Raw genomic sequence first — 19,748 nt, forward strand, 5'->3', positions numbered from 1 at the left:
GAACTAGAGACAGCTTGGGTGCTGAAAAGACCTGCGTTTGTTAAGTCATTTAAATGAATTTCAACATAACCAAGAAAAAGGAGCACTGCATTTAAATCTGGCTTACATTTCAAACTTTTTAATATGTTTAAAAAGTGATTCTTTGTTCTTTTAGCACAAAGTCGGGAGAAGTTAGAGAAGAAATGGTTCTGGTATGATTTTTTTTTCAGTACAATAATGAAAAGACTGAAGCAGTAAATGATTGAGTACTTTTTTGATGAGCTCCTCAAGCGCACAGTTTCGTTTACAATCACAAACACACAAACACACATTCCTTTGGTGCGCACAGCCAGCATTCGCTTACTGTAATACGTACACGAAATGAGTAACTGCACTCATACCACAAATGCTCTCGTTTCCTCTTTTCTTTTCTAAAATATAAATCTTCAGAAAATAAGAACAAAATGATGATAGCCAAACAACAAGATTCACAGGATTACTTTTTGTGGGCACAGAGGTCTGGTCACTGACAGTACTGATGTGGTTTAGAAAGCTACAGCCAAAATCCAAAATCACAGATTTTATTAACCACATCTTTGCAACTGGGAGTCAGTGTGACCTACAGTCTTCTCTTTCATCCCTTTTACTTCTTTTTGGGGGGGATTAAAAAAAATATCCCATAAATAAAAATATCATTCAGAAATTACAAATATAAGCAGAAAGTTACACTCGCTGTGCTGTCACACCTTAAGCTATTAGCATGAGCGGGAACATAGAGAGACAAATTTTAAACTTTTTTTTATTTTGAACTTGATTTCTGGCTGCGGATCACGCCAGCTGTTGTTATGTCTGATCGAGTTGAAGTTTAAGGTGAACAGGCCGCCCACTTTCTTCCTGTCCGTTCAATGATAACAGTCGTACAGCACAGTGAAGATTTGTTCTCCCTGTGAATCGATGCTAATCACATCATTGTGCTGCCCCGTCCCCCATGTTTCTCTCTGGGGTTTCACACTCCTCTCTGGCCTTTTCCTCCTCACCCGCTGATTCTCTCGTTCTGTCTCCATTTCTTCACTCCCCCCTCCTGTCTTACCTCATCATAAGGGAGGTGAAGCCATCTGAGTCTATTTGCACGCGAGCCAGCCTCCACATGGGTCAGTACTGAGCAGATATTGTCACCGCAAAGAGTTCCCATCATGCATCTGTCATCCCTTATTGCTTCAGAGTATGCAACAAACTGCTTTCTACTCCATGTTTTATTGGGATGTGGGAATTCGTTGATTATTATAACAGGACAGAAAATCTTGTTTTAATTTTTTGTTATGAATACTGTACACATAGATTTTTTTTATTTTTTAAAAAAAAAAAATTTTTTTGGGGAGGGGGGGGGGGGATCAATAATGAACCAGCCTTAGACTTTTTCAGATCAAAATCAACAACTGAAATTGGAATTAGTTATATCTTTGGTCATGATTTGGGGCATAGACCACTTGTTCCATTTGGATCCAATTTAGATCAGAAGATCAAACATCTGGACTGAAGAAAAAAGTGACAACTTAATAAGCTGTTGATATTTTCTACAACAAAAATATTCAAACCCTCTTCATAAAAAAGTTTGCTTCTGTTTATTGAGATTTGCAGACTTTCATTTATACATAACTCTCTTAACCCTTTAAAGCTGGTCGGAGCGGGCACGCTCCATTTTGCGTAACTTCCCAGTTGATGTATATCAGTGCTCCCAGAAATGGCACTACAGCATGTAAAAATATAATATAAGCTCTGGCGGACTTGGTTCTATGGTAAGTCTTAAAGGGTTAAAGTCTCACCATAATATTTCAGTTGGGTAGAACTTGGTTAGGACTTTAACTGGGCTATTGCAACACCTTGATTCTTTTTCTTTCTCAGCTATTCCATTGGTGATTTACTGGTATGCTTGAGATCATTGACATAGTTTTGATCAAGCTTTAGCTGTTTGACAGCTGGCCTCACATCACAGCCTAGAATACTTTGGTATACAGAGGAGTTCATGGTTCAGTCAGTGATTGCAAGTCTAAATCATCACTTACTGATATGCTGTTTTTTGGTTTTCACTAAATGTGGTGCTGTGCATTATGGCCAGACGTTTCCACTTTGGTCTTGTTTGTCTAAGGGAAAGTCTTCATCTTGGCAGCCCTTCTAAACAAGCCATACGAGTCCATTTGATTTTTTCCCACATGATAGTATAATGCAGACTGACACAGGTTACAACTACCAACTTTATTAAACCTATTGTCTAAAATGTAAAACTTCCATTACCACACAACTAAATCTGTAAAAGACAAAAACATTGTTCCAGAGTGAAGATTCAACCTTTTGAACTTCTAAAGGTGACCAACGTTTCAGTTTCTCAATAAATGTCCGCATTCCCTCAGACATTGATCCACATGACACTGCTACAAGTACAGGAAAAAAAAAGAAGAAAACTTAGATCATGCCGATAAAAGAGTAATGTGATATATTTATTTATCTGAGTCATCAATACTAGCACTAGTGTTACACATACACCCACAAGACTATGACCTTTAATTCTGCTGCAGAAATGTTACTAAATATGTAATGTGGTTTTCTCTTCCTTTGTGTTTGTCTGTGTGTGTATATGTGTGTGCCTGCATGACTACATGCTTGGTTGCGGTGTGTGTGTGTGTGTGTGTCTATGCCTTCTTTCACAGCTCCTGCCAACGCCCAGATTGTGCACTCGGGCGCAGCATGTAACGTCAAAGATGATAACATGAGTGAGAGAATCTACACCATCAAAGAAGGAGACACACTAGTGCTTCAGTGTATTGTTAAAGGACATCCACGACCCCAGGTAAGCGCCAAGATCTCCCACTGGGCATTTATTAAAATGTGCATTTATACATGCAGTATATGTTCTTGGTGATCCGCTGTGACCTTCACTGAGCGAGCAGGTACGTTCCACCTCTCTTGCTCAATGATACCTTGACAGCAATGTCTCTTGTCATTCTAAAACATAGTTTTAGCAACCATATGGGCTACTCTCATTTAGTCTGATGAATGTTTTGATGTAAACCGTATTAAAATGCATTTATGTATTTTATTAAAACTGGCATTTAAAAAAAATCTAATACATAAAATTCCTGTATTTTATGTATGAAATGGATAAAACTAAAGCTGATAAGACCATGCTATATTTATGAAAGTAGCACCCATGTGTCCTTTGGTTAGTCAGAGTCTATCACTGATTGCAGTAGTATAATCAAAGAGTATTGATCAGCCGACTGTCATCAAGAACTTCCACATTTTCAGATCTTTCCTGTCTTGCTGGATTCTCAGTGTTCAAACTCTAGATTTTTCTGTCTTTATTTGCTTTTTTCCCAAGACAAATATAAGAAAGCCTAAGGTCATGTGAAGATGATGATGTTGTTATAATGCATGAACACCTCCTCAAAGCTGGGAAAATTCAACTTTGTTTACATAGGGACTATTTTCACTGCAGCACTTTCAGGCAAAACATGCTGGTGACTGAAAACACTTCAGGCAACATGGACACATTTTATCATTACCATCAGTTGCCCTGTACGCGGTAGCATAAATAATATGAATCACCAGTGAGTCATTACTTATGTTTATCGTGTCATTGTTTTGTTTGTGTTTAGTCACATAATCTTTTAATTTACTCTGTTTACACTGGAATTAACTAAAGCCATACTTTCCTTTGTTCATTCTGTGACACATTTAAGCCAACTCCAAACTTGTTACATACACACTTTAGCACCCTTTTAGTATCATTTTTATCTCATTTGAATGAGCAACTGATGACCGTGTTTCCACCTGCACATTTCACAATAAATATTACTCTTCCTACAGTATTGTTCAAAATGTAATTAAGCCTATAGCGAAGGATTACCTAATGGCTCTTCACTAAAATTGTGCTGAAACTCAAGGTCATGGTCACACTTGTCATTTTACAAGCAATAACATGTGAAGTGAGGTGGTTTTCTGAGCCATCTCAGCTACAATGCCACTGGTGTTCTGGTTTTACAGGGAGTTTAGTACATGAACTCTGTTTTACATGCAAAATTATGTATTTTAACCAAAACAGTTACCATTTCTTAAACCAATCCAGTGTAACCATCTAAAGGATTCAGAATACGTTACTTTCATTGAGTAATGTAAAGGAATACGTTACAAAATACATTTTGGGCCATGTATTCTGTAATCTGAAACAAGTAGTTTTTTGTGCCTTATCCCAAATAAGGAAACATTGAAAACAAAAAGGAAAAAAAAGAACATCAGATGTTAATTGTTCAGACAGGACTGGAATCACAGCTTGATGGGCAAAAGCCTAGCCATTAGCTTATGCCTCTGGCCACCCACTTTTGAGTCCAAAGGAGCCTAGAGCGTGGTCTTTTCTCACTATTTCTGTAAATACACGTATATATCTTGGTTTGTATGTGACAAAGAAAGAGAAAGAGATTCAGTACATGAAATTTTGCCCTTTAAAATGGTTTTGATGAGTAGAGGCAACTTTATATAAAGAATCTGCTTTCTGACTTAATATCATCAGTTAAGTTCTACGGAGCGATTAAAATGGAAAAATCTGTACTCTGTACTTAACCTCCTAAGACCCGCACTCTTCCACGGCATGCATTTTTAATTTCTCTTTGATATTTGGGCTGATTGGGACCCGATGAATGTAAAAACAAAGAATTACCAGATTTTTTTTTTTTTTTTTTTTTTTTTACCAGATTTTTGTTCCTAAGAAAAATTAGAGCCTCATATGAGGATATTCGTTTAAAATTTTGATAGAACAGTAGCAGTATAATGACCTCGTAAGTGGATATCAGGCCCTTGTAGAGCAAAATTAAATATTTTGTAAATAACCCAAAATGTGATGTCCACATATGTGGACGTCAGGTCCTAGGAGGTTAAACTGTTTCAGTTTAATTAAAATACCTGCCTTTAGCGAGGCTAACTCTCCAGCTACAGTAATGGATCTCTTGTAAATGACAAACTATATTATTATTATATTATAGTTATATTGTACTATAAAAATAAAGTTCTCAAAACTAGCACAAGAATGATCACATGTACTGTGAATATAAATAAGTAATGGGTATATATTAACCTACATTAGAAAGAATTGAAAATGAAACCATTGTGCATGCTAGGCTTTGCATGCATTAGCAATTTGTATACTTAAAGGAGGATTGCTTTAATCTTTTATAAAGACATATTTTACATACACAGTATGTACATATAAGCAGTCCTTAAAATATATGACCATACTAACACCAAATATACGCATTAACAAAGAGTGAAAAATACTTTCCAAACAGCACGCTCATAAAACTTGAGCAGGAGGTGCAGTCCACCCTCGACCCATCTGGCTCCCTGGGTTGAACCCCAGTGAAACATTTTGCATCAGGATCTCTCTGTGGGCATACATCTATGTGAGCGTACATAGCTAGATGAAATGAACTGAGGTGACTGTGGAGGGGTTGTGTGTGTTGTGTGCACTTGTGTGCAAGTGTGTGAGGTGAGAAAAGCAGTGTTCCTCACGGGTGCATGTCCACTGGCATCACATCAGCATGAATAAAACAGCGCCTGTGTCTAAGCCTTGTTTTCTTCTATTTGTCTGTATGTGTAACTCGACAATGGATGTGTATGAGAGTGTGTGTTTAAAAAAAGCACAACGAAAAAGTGCTTGATTAGATGACTCTGCAGATGCAAAACAATCATTTGTACAAAAGGCGCAGAGTCTAATTACATACCAAACTGTTGACCTTACCTGCCCATACCAAGAGTGGCTGTCTTTCCCATTTGTTTCCTCCAATTCTCTCTGTCTCTGTGACTCGCTTGCTCTTGGATACAAACATAGACACACACACACATACAGATGTACACTTTAAATTTATAGGCCGCGTTCCCAGAAACAAATGCAACTTTTAATAAAACTTTTTTTTAAGCAACGCTCGAATAATCATTACACAAAACATACTCTGCATAACACATACTACACAAGTTCATTCCCCTAGAGCAGTTCAAAGATGTAGGAAATTGCGTCAGTGATTGCTTGTTCTCTTGGTTGGAGGTGGAACTGTATTTTGAATAATGATCATTTTGGTCACATTGTCAGAATGTAAAATATATATAGCGTGTGCACAGACAAGATGTACAGTGCCTCTGGCAAAGAGACATCGGTTGAGTTAGTGAATGTGCTGCCGTCAGTGAGGCAATGTGTATGTAGATGCAAACAAACAAACAGATAGAGGCAGTTAGAGACGGAAAAGACAAATAAAGAACTAGTAAAGAAGTGCAGCTCAGGAAACATTTGCATTTCTCTGTCCTTGCACCAGAAATGGAATGAGAAGTAATATATCTTTATTATATCATTCACATTCAAAGTTGAAGAGGAAAGTATATATGTAAATAGCTTGACAATTTTATAGATATTCCGAATAAAAATAAAAATATGATTATTTAGTCGATCAAATTTGTGTGCACCACTGTGCTTTTGTTCATTTAGACATCATTGTGAGTATTATTAAAAACATCCTATTCTGATTTAAAACCATCTAAGCCAAGGTCCAAGCACTTCTAAACTTTTAGTTGCTTTTGTTAGTGTTAGATTCCATGATGTCAAATGGCACCTGGACCCGTTGGATTTACTACTGAGCTACTCCAAGTGTAGAACAGTCAGTCACCTTGGATTAAAGAGCAACATCCTGATGTTTTTCTAAAACCACTCTTTACAACATATTTTAGAAGCTGAAAGCCACCAGCTGTCAGCCTTGTACGGTCATATCCATGTTGTGTGAAATGAAGAGTTAAGGATGTGGAACAGGCTGATGGACCAGAGCTGTTTAGCTAGAGCTATTTGAAATTATTAACTCTACCAAAGGTTATGGGTTTTACCCAGCTTCGTAATGCAATTTGCTAATGTAGTAACAATAACAATTCAAATGAACAATAAGCTGTAATGTAAATTGAAACCACATACAAAATGCACTACAAAGAGAGGCGAAGACAGAGCTAAGATACAAACACAGAAAGAGAACATAATGGGTCAGTATGGGGTCAATAACGAGGAATTATGGCGGCACTGGAGAAGTCCGATCCTTTCTTAGTTACATTGTGCTATAGCTGTGTTGGTTTCTGCCTTAATTATTCATTGTGCAAGTGCAGAATACAACCCTCAGAGATCTGGCTGAAGACGACATAATATTATTACAGTTTCTGCACATTTGTGGGCAGCCCCTTCCTGATTTGATTCCTAGCATCCACCACATCCCAGAAGTACCATTTAAGTACAGTGAACTGAGAGACCAGACTGTAATGATATGAGCTGTGAAATACTGAGCGTTGCCATTATAAGATGTTTACAGTGGACAGAGTCAGCAACAATGCTTTTGTAGACTTCAACATTCAAATTATGCTCTCTTTGTACTAAGGGGCTCAAAAATACCCTAAACCCTTCCCTAACATCAGGACTTATGCACACTAAGTATTTATGCCAAGTTCCGATCCTTTCATCTCACTGTCTTTCTGTCTTTATGTGACATGAGTGGCACCTGGTGTGTTCATCTGATGCTTTGGTCCATTAGGGGCCCTCTAAGCCCGTTCTTTTAACCGGTTATTTGTTTTACTGTTGCCTTTCCATCAACTTGAACGAATATGGTGATTTTTCTCTGAACTCTGCCATCAATAAAGCGTTTTCACCATGAGCCGCTGCTCACTTTTTCCTGTTTTGAACCATTCTCTGGAAACTTTAGAGATGGTTGTGTGTAAAAATCCCAGTAGATCGGCACTTTGGAAAAATCCTCAGTCAGCCATACCATCAACAACCATACCACATTTTGTTTGCTTTTTATGCAGATTTGATCATTTTTCAGTTGTGCATACATGCTGCAATTTCTTTCATATATCACATCCAAAATAATGTTCTTTTGGATTCTGATCTGGTGATCGGAGAGGGAATTTGAAATGTTATTGTTATTGAGTGATTGCATAAATTAAAGTTAGCAGCATAAACCTGTTACTGACAAACAGGTGTGCTAGTGTTTTGTTAGTGTTTTATGATACCTTCATTAAGGGAACATGCAACACATCACATACAAAAAACAGAAAAAGATTTTTACTGTTACAGTGGACGTAAACGGTGAGAGTGCTGACCTCTGTCCGAGTGTGCGCTGCTTGAATAGCACACTGTAGCATTCTGCACTGTGTCCCATTGGGGTTACAGAGTTTCCACTGATCTCCTTTGGCTGTATTGATAACTTGATCCTTGTCACCCCAGCTTCTCCTCCATCCATCCTTACTTCTCATGCAGTCTCTGCCTTACACATATTGAATCTCCAGTTCTGGCAACACACAAAGTTGTGGTTTCAGGTATTTTTTTTCTGGTACATTACATTTTATACATTCGTCATAGTGACTAGACTAAAAATGAAAACTCACAAAGCCGTTTTTGTCTGTTTGCTCTAACATGTTGCACTTTTGTAAACGTTCACAATAGGCATCCAACCTATAAGGCTCAGGGATTCTTTGGATGAAACGTCACTAATATTAATCTAACTTATGCTGTTTTTAGCCACAAAAAGATAATATTACTACTTTAAAATCATGTTCTTGCAACCTGTAATAGAAAAATACAAGTTAATGCAAGTTGTTGTACAATTGTCTATACACATAATTTGCTTATAAACAGAAGTCTTCTTTGTAATTTGTTTAACTATTATCTGACACATGTATGAACTGTCTTTATCAGTATATAGGAATTTGGGGTGTGAAACAGACTCTTTGTATGATCCTTAGGAGAGAAGAAGCAGGTTCGGAATCATAATTTTATGTTCTGTGAAAGTAAAACTACTTTCACTCCAGACAGACAGCAGATATTCTATGTATGTGATAAGCCAAGCTTTATAGGCTGGGGGTTTCTTTTTCCTTTGTTGCCACATACCCACAACAAAAGAAAAGAAACCCTTCTGGACCCCTTTGGACCCTTCATAAAGGTTGAATAAAGAATATAAGAAGACACTAGGAGTCTTACAGTCTGTAATTTAACTCAGATTTCTACCACAGTCCCTCCACCAATTTCATGCAATGTTCTGGGGATTTTGCTTTTTCTTTTCTCAACCTCTACCTTTACATGTATACACATGAAAAAGTGGAGAATAGTGCTCTCTCTTCATTACTATACTTTCCATATTTGCACTTTGCAGGGCAGAGAGATCCCACAGCAGAGCGATAGAGCCTGATATATATTTTTGCAGTCTTCTTCTTATTATATTAGCTCTGCCTGAAATTCTTTTTATATGAAAGCTATATGATGCACTATGCAGAACATGTGAAAACATGTGGCGAAAGATTATTAAAAGAAGAATCATCAGTATTTTCAAAACTAAGAAATATCTAAATAAAGTATGGTCAAAACCTTTTAAAACAGTTTATGTGGTGTTATCTTTCTTAGCAATTGTATAAAGCTACCAATGTTTTTATGAAAAAGAAAATGAATATATGTATAGGTAATGCTTTATGTTGTATATGCACAACTTGATAACAAAGTAAAAGTGCCGCTTTGCGGGTAGCTCATAGTGTAATACATAAAAAATATTACAGAAATAATCTTATTTCTTTTCTGTTGGATCATTTCTGTTTGTTTTCCATAGGAGTAGAACTGTTTTCATCTTATTTTGGAGCTGGTCGCTTTATTCTGTTGAATGTTCACCTCATGAAGAAGAAAAAGAGATATGACAGCTACTGCAGTGAACTGCGTCCTTCCCCCACTCCCCATCTTAACTGGGAAGTTTGTATTGGCCTCTAGGTGTTGGCAGACAGGCAAGATGTTCCAAGTGTTCTGGCAGCTTTGTTATTATTTATGGCTGTACTCTATTCTAACACGAATGTCCTCATAATGCTCTCTGTTTTCACCCTTCAGAGAAACAATAGACTTACAAATTTATGCTGACAACATTTTAATGCATTTATTAATAAACACACCCACTCCATAGCAGACCACACTGACTCTTTAAAAACATTAGGGCTTTATATTTTATTAATCACGAGTTGTTTCATACCAGTTCAGAGTGTTCTGCCTGTCTCTGGTTTCTGGCTTTGTGAAGGAGTTACTTGTCCCACATTTTGATGAGTCGATTTAAGATCACAGGAATATGATGTATGAGTTCTGATTGGCAGTGGCTTTTCCTACATTTTCAGTCTACATGTATTACCAGTAAAGACTTTTATACTGTGTATTATTTTTTAATGCAAGGACCATTTTATTCTCAAAAACTTTCATCTGTGCCTCCTCGGAGCGAGATGATTCACTTTCTCCGCTTTTTCTCTCTCACTTCAGCTTGCTCAGAAGAAGGAGGATCCAATTTAGCCATGTGAGGCCAGCCCAATAAATAGCTTCTTTACTGAAAATGAGACTGATTGAGGATTTATCCAATCCTTTATCAAGACTGATTGTTTACTTTTGCCTGAGCTAGATTGGATTGAAATGGGAGCGCTCACCCTGATCCATACAGAGGAGAGAAAAATCTAATCATTTCTTGTCTTTCTTTGTCTATGTCTGTTTTCCTCTTTTTGTTGCTGCCTTCTCCTTCATATTGTCTCAGTCTCTGCTTTCTCCTTTTTATCACTCACTACAAGTCATTTCTTCCCTTTACTCTTCTTTCGTCCTTGTCTTATCCTTCTCTCTTCCACGCTTATTTTTTCTTCATCCTGTCCCTGCCTATAACTCCTTAAATTCTCTATTCCACACTGCCTCTTTTTCTGTTCATTTTAAGCTCTCACTCTCATTTCTATTGTCTCTATACTTCAGACCAACTGCAACAACGCATATATCAAGTCAAAAACAGTTTAGCTCACAGACCATCTTACTTTGGGAAAAGTCAAACTGTATGCTTATTGTGTTCGCAGAAAACAAAGCAGCAGGCCCATACTCACCTCTTTGTTTTGTTTCATGACAAAAATGACCTTAGACAATTTTTAAAAAATTTAAAAGAGTTTTTCAAGACAAGGTGACACGTTGCCTTTCTGCTACGCTGCCCTTCTGCCAACCTCATTGGTTATACCCACAAATATTGTAAGACTCTTTAAAGAAAGAAGGAAAAAGAAATCAAAGTATCTACACAAGGGGAAAAAAAATCAGTGTTAGAGGTCACCTACAAGGTGCTCGTAGCATCACTCAAGTTAACTCCTGAGACAGCGGGGCTTTTAGTTAACAAAGCACTGTAGTCTCGCTCACAAAGCTTTTCTTGTTACACACACATAGAGCTCGCACACACACTCGCACAGCTTCTTCAAAAACACAATAGGAGAGTAAATGGTTTTTCTGAAAGTGATTCCTACCTCCTTATTATTTATTCATGGGTCTTCTGGTCATTGCAACCTTGAGACTTGCATGGGTGTGTGCGTGCGTGATGAATTCTATACGAGGAAAAGGTAGAGAGAGAATTATAGATGAGAAAAGTGGAGAGGCAGAGAAAAAAGAAGTGGGAAAGAGGAAGGAATGGAGGGAAGAAGATGAGGGCTGCGGTCTGGAATATGGTTTTGGATTTCTGCCCTTGAGGGGTGAGTGGAATGCGATCGATAGTGAGGCTGAAAGCAAGGCTGATCAGGTGGCAGCACGAGGCTGCACAGGCACTCAGCAAGAACACGACCTAGACACAAACAAGGTCACTGCTTGACCCCTAAGTGGATGGAGAGGAAGAATGAAGAGGAAGATGAGAGCAAGAAAAGACAAGAAAGATGGAGAGAAGAAGTCTGAAAAAGACAGGTTAGGGGAGGAAGAAGAAGAAGGAGGAAGAAGAAGAAGAAGAAATGGACTTGGAACTAAAAACAACCAACTCTCTCCCTTTTTTATTGCAGTAAAAAAAATATACAAGGATATGATGAAGGGACATGAAAATTTTAAGGACTCGATGAAGGAGATAAAACACAATCGTGATTAACTTGAAGCATCAAAAAATTGCATAACAAATTGGTAACATGTGTAAATAATCTCTGCATGACAAATCCAGCAAAAAATACAAGCACTCTTTGACTTACTTTCATGATCTCTTTGAAACCGTAAGAAAAAAAATATGTTTCAGCATACACACCACCCAGGTAGTTTCACTTTTAGACATGTGGTTGAATACACAAAAACATGTCTGTCATCAAGATTATGAATGTGAATACCAACTGAAAACCAAGAACAAACGAAAGATATCTTGAGCAGAGATAAGAAAACAAACTCTAACAAGATAGATGAATCGCAATGATAAATGCTGCACAGTGCAGAGGACATGCTGACCACTAATAAAGGAGAAAGAGAATCGAGGCGTGACGATGAGGTGGGAAATTGTGCTTATTATGTTTACGCTTGTAGACGGGACTACTTAAGTGTATTCCAAACTCAACAGCAGATGACAATAAATCACAAGATGAGGCAGAACATCTGCTTCATATCTTGTATTTCACATGCTCCATAAAAAGGCATTGGTTGCGATCCATTTTGTATTTTGGAAGGTCAGTCTGTTGTTATGCTGTCTACAGGCTTAACCCTCTCAGGCCCAAATTAAGTTTTTTGTTGCTAATACACAACCAAGTCCTGCAGTGGTACTTCTGAGTAAAAAAAACTCATAAAATATGTATGTGGGGTAATCAGGTTGTTAGTTCTTAACTGTTTCAAATCTGCAACGTCTGCCTGGAGAGGGTTAAGTTCACATCCACTGAATGAAATGTATGCCTCATTTATTTTAAACAAGTACAATTAGACTTTTTTTAAAAAAAAACTGTTATTTTTCATGGTAGTTCCACTCAAGTTGTTTGTGAACATGCTTTCAATTGTGTTCACAAACTTTTTTAAGCATTTAAAATTGACCTTTGGCTGGGCCAATAAAGAATAGTCATATCTTGTCCTAAAGACACTCCAGCACCGTAAACTATTATTTAAAGTTTATTGATTTATTAAAACTAACGAATCTAATGAATCCAGTTTAGCAATCTTCAAGGCTCTCATGCCTTATATTTCCATCTTTTTGGCAGGTTCGTCTTGCTTGCTTTAGGATGTTGGAATGAGAAAACTCCCTTTTTTAAAAAGAATTTGCAAAACATGCTTCCATGTTTATGTCGTATTATTACTAAATAAAGAACAGTGTGAAACTGTCCAGTTTCATCAGCTTATATTGGAATGACTTGTTGTTTGTTAAAGAAGCAATTTTGAAGCACTACTGTTAGTTTATAGACGAGCGGATGCTTTGAGGCCAAGCTTACTTTTAGATCTGCTGTTATGGGCTATTCAGACTTCTTTGATTTGAAACTAAACAACAAACAAGTGAATTCAACAACCCAAGGCCTTCTCCAACTTTTTGTTTTTAAATCAATGCCTAGAATTTCTCTTTTTCACTGTGTTTAATTGATATTATATCTGAACAAAGGCTTCATATGTGGGCTATTGTACATACATCGTAATTTTCTACTTTTTACTTGCTTCTTATACATTTATGGCATTTGTGTGTTACATTGCCTTTTGGCTTCATGAAGATGTGTTTGAATAGATTAGGATATATCTACTTGGCTAATCAAGTCTGTCACATAGGGATGCCTCTTAAAAGTGTAGCTTTTGTGTCATGTCTACATATCACTTCACTCTTATTCAGCCAAACAGCTTTTCTGTGAGTGCAAGGGTCACTGTCCTTGACTGCTTGAGACGTTGAGAGAGAACACAAACACCGCATCAAATTAGATCTCAAAACAAAATACTTGTGCTGCTGATGTGCCTGGATGAAGACCTCTGTATTGGACTCTTCCATACCTTTTCTGTATGTTTGAGTGTCTCTGGAGTGTCTGCTGCCGTGGTAACACACACTGTGCTTTGTACATGAAACCCTCTCTGAGACTAAAAATAATAAAGTTAAGGTCTAAACGTCTGTTCTTACAAACTAAAATGAAACCACAGGAAAATAGCAAAGTCTGTATTGACTAGAGACTAGACAGTGAGAGACAGGTATGTGTGCTTGTTTGATGGTGTATGTTTTATTTATAAAGTGTATATATAAAGTAATATTACATTTTAAGATTGTTTTATTCTAGTTTTTTCAGGCACTTTCAGAACAGAAGTAGTTTGCTGTGGCATTTGGAACATCATTATGAATGCTGTGCATGCATCCAGTGATTTCCTGATTAAGATGTTTGCACGCGTGGGATACGGGTCTTGGTTCGCAGCACAGGTGTTGCATTTGTTTCCCACTTAAACGATTTGAGCTCTTTGTGGGGAAAAAAATGAGATAGCTTTGTTGAAAGCTAGAGCTAGAGCACAGGTCAAAACCGTGGATGTTCTGACTTTATTGGTTGATCTGTGCTTTAATTGATATCGTAGGGCAAAGTAATCCATAAGATTCTTTTTCTTCCCTTGTGTGTAAGCCTTTTTCAGTTTCTCATTTCTCAGCAGCCTGACATCATCTGATCAGGACGTACTCAAAAAAAAAAAAAAAGATGGCTATGCTCAAATTTCTCCATCCTATGCCGTGCTTGTAATAATTAGCCATTACTCATTACAGCTAACACATCCAACATGAGCAGAGTGTGTTAGGTAGCAGCTGACACTGCAGCTGACGGCTGTTACGACATATCTGCTGATGCGGTCTGCCCCTGTTTGTTTTCTTCTGACTTAAACCATCTGATGGTCAAGCAAATGTTGAGCAAACTATTGAGACACTTCCAGAAATGTAAATGGTGCATTTCTTTTTACTTGCCCTCAAGAAGGCACATTAACTGAATATTCATAAATCACACATGTTTTAAAACTAAGAAGGTGTTGATGTTAAGTGTTTTAACATCTGTATGCTATGCAGACAAATGTAAATGACTTTGTTAACACATGCATTTATTTTTATTATTTTCAAGATTAGGACTTTTTTGTAAATGCTGATGATTTTTCTGATTCCTGTAATGTTATCACAGCCTTAGTTTCATATTACAGAGGCAAAAAGAGTGATAAAGGCATCCATATTGTATGACAAGGTTAGAGAGAAGGATGATGTGTTCAATATCAATGAGTCAGTTTTATTGAACTTTTTCTCTGTGATCTGTGCACAGAGGCATGGCTGATGTTCCATACAAACAGAGTCATTTTTTGTGTTTTTTTAAATGGAGTGATACATGGAGAAAACCGGGAACCACTCTAAACAAATACAGTGGGGCAAAAAAGTATTTAGTCAGCCACCGATTGTGCAAGTTCCCCCACTTAAAATGATGACAGAGGTCAGTAATTTGCACCAGAGGTACACTTCAACTGTGAGAGACAGAATGTGAAAAAAAAATCCATGAATTCACATGGTAGGATTTGTAAAGAATTTATTCGTAAATCAGGGTGGAAAATAAGTATTTGGTCAATAACAAAAATACAACTCAATACTTTGTAACATAACCTTTGTTGGCAATAACAGAGGTCAAACGTTTACTATAGGTCTTTACCAGGTTTGCACACACAGTAGCTGGTATTTTGGCCCATTCCTCCATGCAGATCTTCTCAAGAGCAGTGATGTTTTGGGGCTGTCGCCGAGCAACACGGACTTTCAACTCCCGCCACAGATTTTCTATGGGGTTGAGGTCTGGAGACTGGCTAGGCCACTCCAGGACTTTCAAATGCTTCTTACGGAGCCACTCCTTTGTTGCCCGGGCGGTGTGTTTTGGATCATTGTCATGTTGGAAGACCCAGCCTCGTTTCATCTTCAAAGTTCTCACTGATGGAAGGAGGTTTTGGCTCAAAATCTCACGATACTTGGCCCCATTCATTCTGTCCTTAACACGGATCAGTCGTCCTGTCCCCTTGGCAGAAAAACAGCCCCATAGCATGATGTTTCCACCCCCATGCTTCACAGTAGGTATGGTGTTCTTGGGATGCAACTCAGTATTCTTCTTCCTCCAAACACGACGAGTTGAGTTTATACCAAAAAGTTCTACTTTGGTTTCATCTGACCACATGACATTCTCCCAATCCTCTGCTGTATCATCCATGTGCTCTCTGGCAAACTTCAGACGGGCCTGGACATGCACTGGCTTCAGCAGCGGAACACGTCTGGCACTGCGGGATTTGATTCCCTGCCGTTGTAGTGTGTTACTGATGGTGACCTTTGTTACTTTGGTCCCAGCTCTCTGCAGGTCATTCACCAGGTCCCCCCATGTGGTTCTGGGATCTTTGCTCACCGTTCTCATGATCATTTTGACCCCACGGGATGAGATCTTGCGTGGAGCCCCAGATCGAGGGAGATTATCAGTGGTCTTGTATGTCTTCCATTTTCTGATGATTGCTCCCACAGTTGATTTTTTCACACCAAGCTGCTTGCCTATTGTAGATTCACTCTTCCCAGTCTGGTGCAGGTCTACAATTCTTTTCCTGGTGTCCTTCGAAAGCTCTTTGGTCTTGGCCATGGCGGAGTTTGGAGTCTGACTGGTTGAGGCTGTGGACAGGTGTCTTTTATACAGATGATGAGGTCAAACAGGTGCCATTCATACAGGTAACGAGTGGGGGACAGAAAAGCTTCTTACAGAAGACGTTACAGGTCTGTGAGAGCCAGGGATTTTCCTTGTTTGAGGTGACCAAATACTTATTTTCCACCCTGATTTACGAATAAATTCTTTACAAATCCTACCATGTGAATTCATGGATTTTTTTTTCACATTCTGTCTCTCACAGTTGAAGTGTACCTCTGGTGCAAATTACTGACCTCTGTCATCATTTTAAGTGGGGGAACTTGCACAATCGGTGGCTGACTAAATACTTTTTTGCCCCACTGTATGTTTATTCTATTGAGGGCTAAAAGGAAAGAAAAAGGCCATAAGCTCATCATCACATAGTAAAGGAGTTAATGGAATAATAAGCAGTAGACCAGATTGTGATGCACGTAGGCAAACTACGTTCTTTAACTTATATTTATTACTTGCCGTTGCTGCTAACTCTTTTAGAAACCCACGTATTCCAATTCTCCGGCAAATACTCTCCATCCACCTCTGCTCTGCTGTGACAGATAATTAAAAGAGATATTTCTATGCAGTAGATGTTTTGACTTATGCTGCATGTCATCCACACCTTGTCACTTTTAGTTATTCAATAAAGCCATTGTTCATAAACCAGAGCTGAGATAATTACTTCAGTGTTTATCAGTTCAAGCTGCTGCTGTCAACCTGGACTATGCCTTTTTTCATCATAATTTTACTGATATTCTATTTATTTTCACCCTTTCTTTCCCACACTTCCCCTCAGATGTTGCATATTCCGTGCTTGTGCGTGCATTCATGTATGCCTTAGTGCCTGTGTGTGTGAGTGTGGGTCTGCATCCGTGCCAAGTAGTATTCCCCGATAACAGGATTACCATCTTAAGCCCATTCACGGTAAGTGAGCCAGTTGGACGGATAAAGCACTGTATCGTCAACTCCGCTGGTGCTACATCAAGAAGAGAGTTAGGAAAATTGTGGAAGGCAAGCCTAGCAGGCTCTCCGTGAGTTACTGAGAGGGAATATAAAGGATTCGACTTCTGTAGCGCCACGGGAAGCAGTTGTATAGAGGTGGGAAAGCCTTGCAAGCTAAGCTTTGCTTACAGTGATGTCAAACATGGAAGGGTTTAATTTTCACTTTGTTTTACTGAGTGGTTGTGCATGTCCTTGTTTTAAAGGTAAATCTCTCTATTAAGTGTGCAATTTGACTTCTTTGAATCAAAGAAGGCAATGTAGTTAAATTACACTATATTAGCAACTGCAAACATTATTGACTTTAGGTGTGGAGCACAGCAGATGTCCACAGGAGTGACCTGTCCAATTTGGGAACAACATCCAATTTATTCAACCATCTGGTGAAGAAATTTTGTTTGCTTGTGTTTTATTTTCATTATTTGTGGCCTGTGAGGTGAATGTTGCAGGTTAGCATAGATAGGAATATGGTAGAAACGTCTCAACAATCTTTTTTCTAGCTAAATGTCAGTATTAAGGCCTCTGATGTATTGTTGTGTTGTTCTGTCAGTTTCCAGTTTGAACAACAGTGCAATAGTGTCTTACAGGCACTGGACCATATCTGCTAGATCCTGCTGATTCTCTCTGATGTGTCAGTTTGAGGAGTGAAGTGAGAACCTTATGGTACTATGCAGAGAGGGAGGAACATGTTTGTGTCGTGTCGACATGTAAAGTAAAAATGTGAAGGAAAAATCAGAATCATAGAGGGACAGAATTAAACAGAGACGGGCTGAGAAAGAAAGGAGATAATAAGGCAACCACACACATGGAGACACACAGTCGAAAACAAATACAGAGAATTTTGACAGTTCTCTTCTCCTCTTCTCTTCTCCCTGTATCTGTCTCATTTCTTCTTAAGCATGCCATCAATGTTTCAGATCCATATTCATCATGCATAATTAGTGCCTGCTGTCGTTCTCTCTTTTCCTTTTCCAGAATTTGTAGGCTGTATCTTTTGCCAGTACAGGTACAGTAAATCCATTAAAATCCAATACAACAGCTCTATAATAAATCCCTCCTTTACTCAAAGCTTATAATGTTTAGTTTTGTTGTCACTGTGAGAAAGAGCCATTTATTCAACTGTCTGGACATTTTGGAAGGATGTTGAACATTGAATGCTCTATATTAAGTGTACTGAGGATTATAAGCTTCAAAAACTGCGTTTTATCAGGGCCCTTGTATTGGATTTCAGTAGTTTTAGCAAGGTGTGTGTTTCTAATCCACTTGGACCTGGTATTGTTCAAATTTCCAACTGTATTATGGATCACAGCATATTTACTGTGGCTGGTGAAGCTTTGAGCTGCTCAGAAAATGTTAACTTGCTAGTTGGGTCGCAATATGTTTGACACTGACAACCAGGTTTGTTTATTTGAATCAAATAAATACGAAGCGTCCATGATACTTTCCAAAACAACTTATCGAAAACATTGTTGCTGCAGTATGCACACGGCTGGAGACGACTGCTGCTGAAGGTACCAAGAGTTCACCTTTAAGGCAAAGTTAAAAGAGTGTTTCACTAAACAATATTAACTCAAAATTATGTTAGACATATCATATGATTAAATGGATAAGTTATCAGTCTTAATGGTTTTAATGGTGTGGAAAGTGTAATGCATTGTTTGGAAATAAATGCTCTAAGATGAAAATACTATAGACGAATAACACATTGCACTTGGCCACTAATGGAAAATTTACTAGCTTATTTACGTCTGACCAGTATTTTAGTGCATTCTATGACCGCATTCAAAGAAGGCTTAATGGCCAACCCGCCCACCTTCCTTACAAACACCAAGTGGCCCCTAAACCTTCACCTGAAATATTCTGAAAAGGTTCTTCTTCTTTCCTTGGCGCTGTTTCTATGCTCCTGTTGAAACATCTGTGCCCCAGACTGCACACAGATCACCACCTGAATACATAAAAAGTGAACAAAACTGACGCTTTTCATGTCAAGCTCAATCCAATGGGACACCAAAACTTCCCTTCACATTACACTTCTAACCGAATGTAAAAGCTAATATTATAAGTCTCTGACTCAACAAATGTGTCTTCATCTCCCAGCATGTGCATGGGGGAGCAAGTCTGGGGAAATATGTGTCTTTCATGTGTGTAAATGGAGGTGTATGTAGACACAAAATCTGATGACATATGAGTGTTTGGCTTTCCTGTACTTTGTAAAGAAATAAAAGAAAGGTATCGAGCAAAGTGCCCAGACAGGGATAAGATGAGGGACTAAGAGAGATATCCAGACCAATCTGTCAGGACTGTAGTAGGGG

At 38.3% G+C, this 19,748-nt stretch overlaps 1 protein-coding gene across 4 annotated transcripts in view; it reads left to right on the plus strand.

The window, feature by feature from the left end:
- The window catches only part of mdga1 (MAM domain containing glycosylphosphatidylinositol anchor 1), a 196,246-nt gene that overhangs the window by 69,813 nt on the left and 106,685 nt on the right, over positions 1–19,748 (plus strand). For all 4 annotated transcript variants that reach the window (XM_085138178.1, XM_085138243.1, XM_085138290.1 and 1 more), the window contains one exon: positions 2,685–2,824. In XM_085138178.1, coding sequence (XP_084994304.1) covers positions 2,685–2,824 — 140 coding nt within the window. The remainder of the gene's footprint in view (positions 1–2,684; positions 2,825–19,748) is intronic.

Source organism: Neolamprologus multifasciatus, chromosome 1 (assembly GCF_963576455.1).
Source record: "Neolamprologus multifasciatus chromosome 1, fNeoMul1.2, whole genome shotgun sequence".
Classification (NCBI taxonomy): Eukaryota; Metazoa; Chordata; class Actinopteri; order Cichliformes; family Cichlidae; genus Neolamprologus; species Neolamprologus multifasciatus.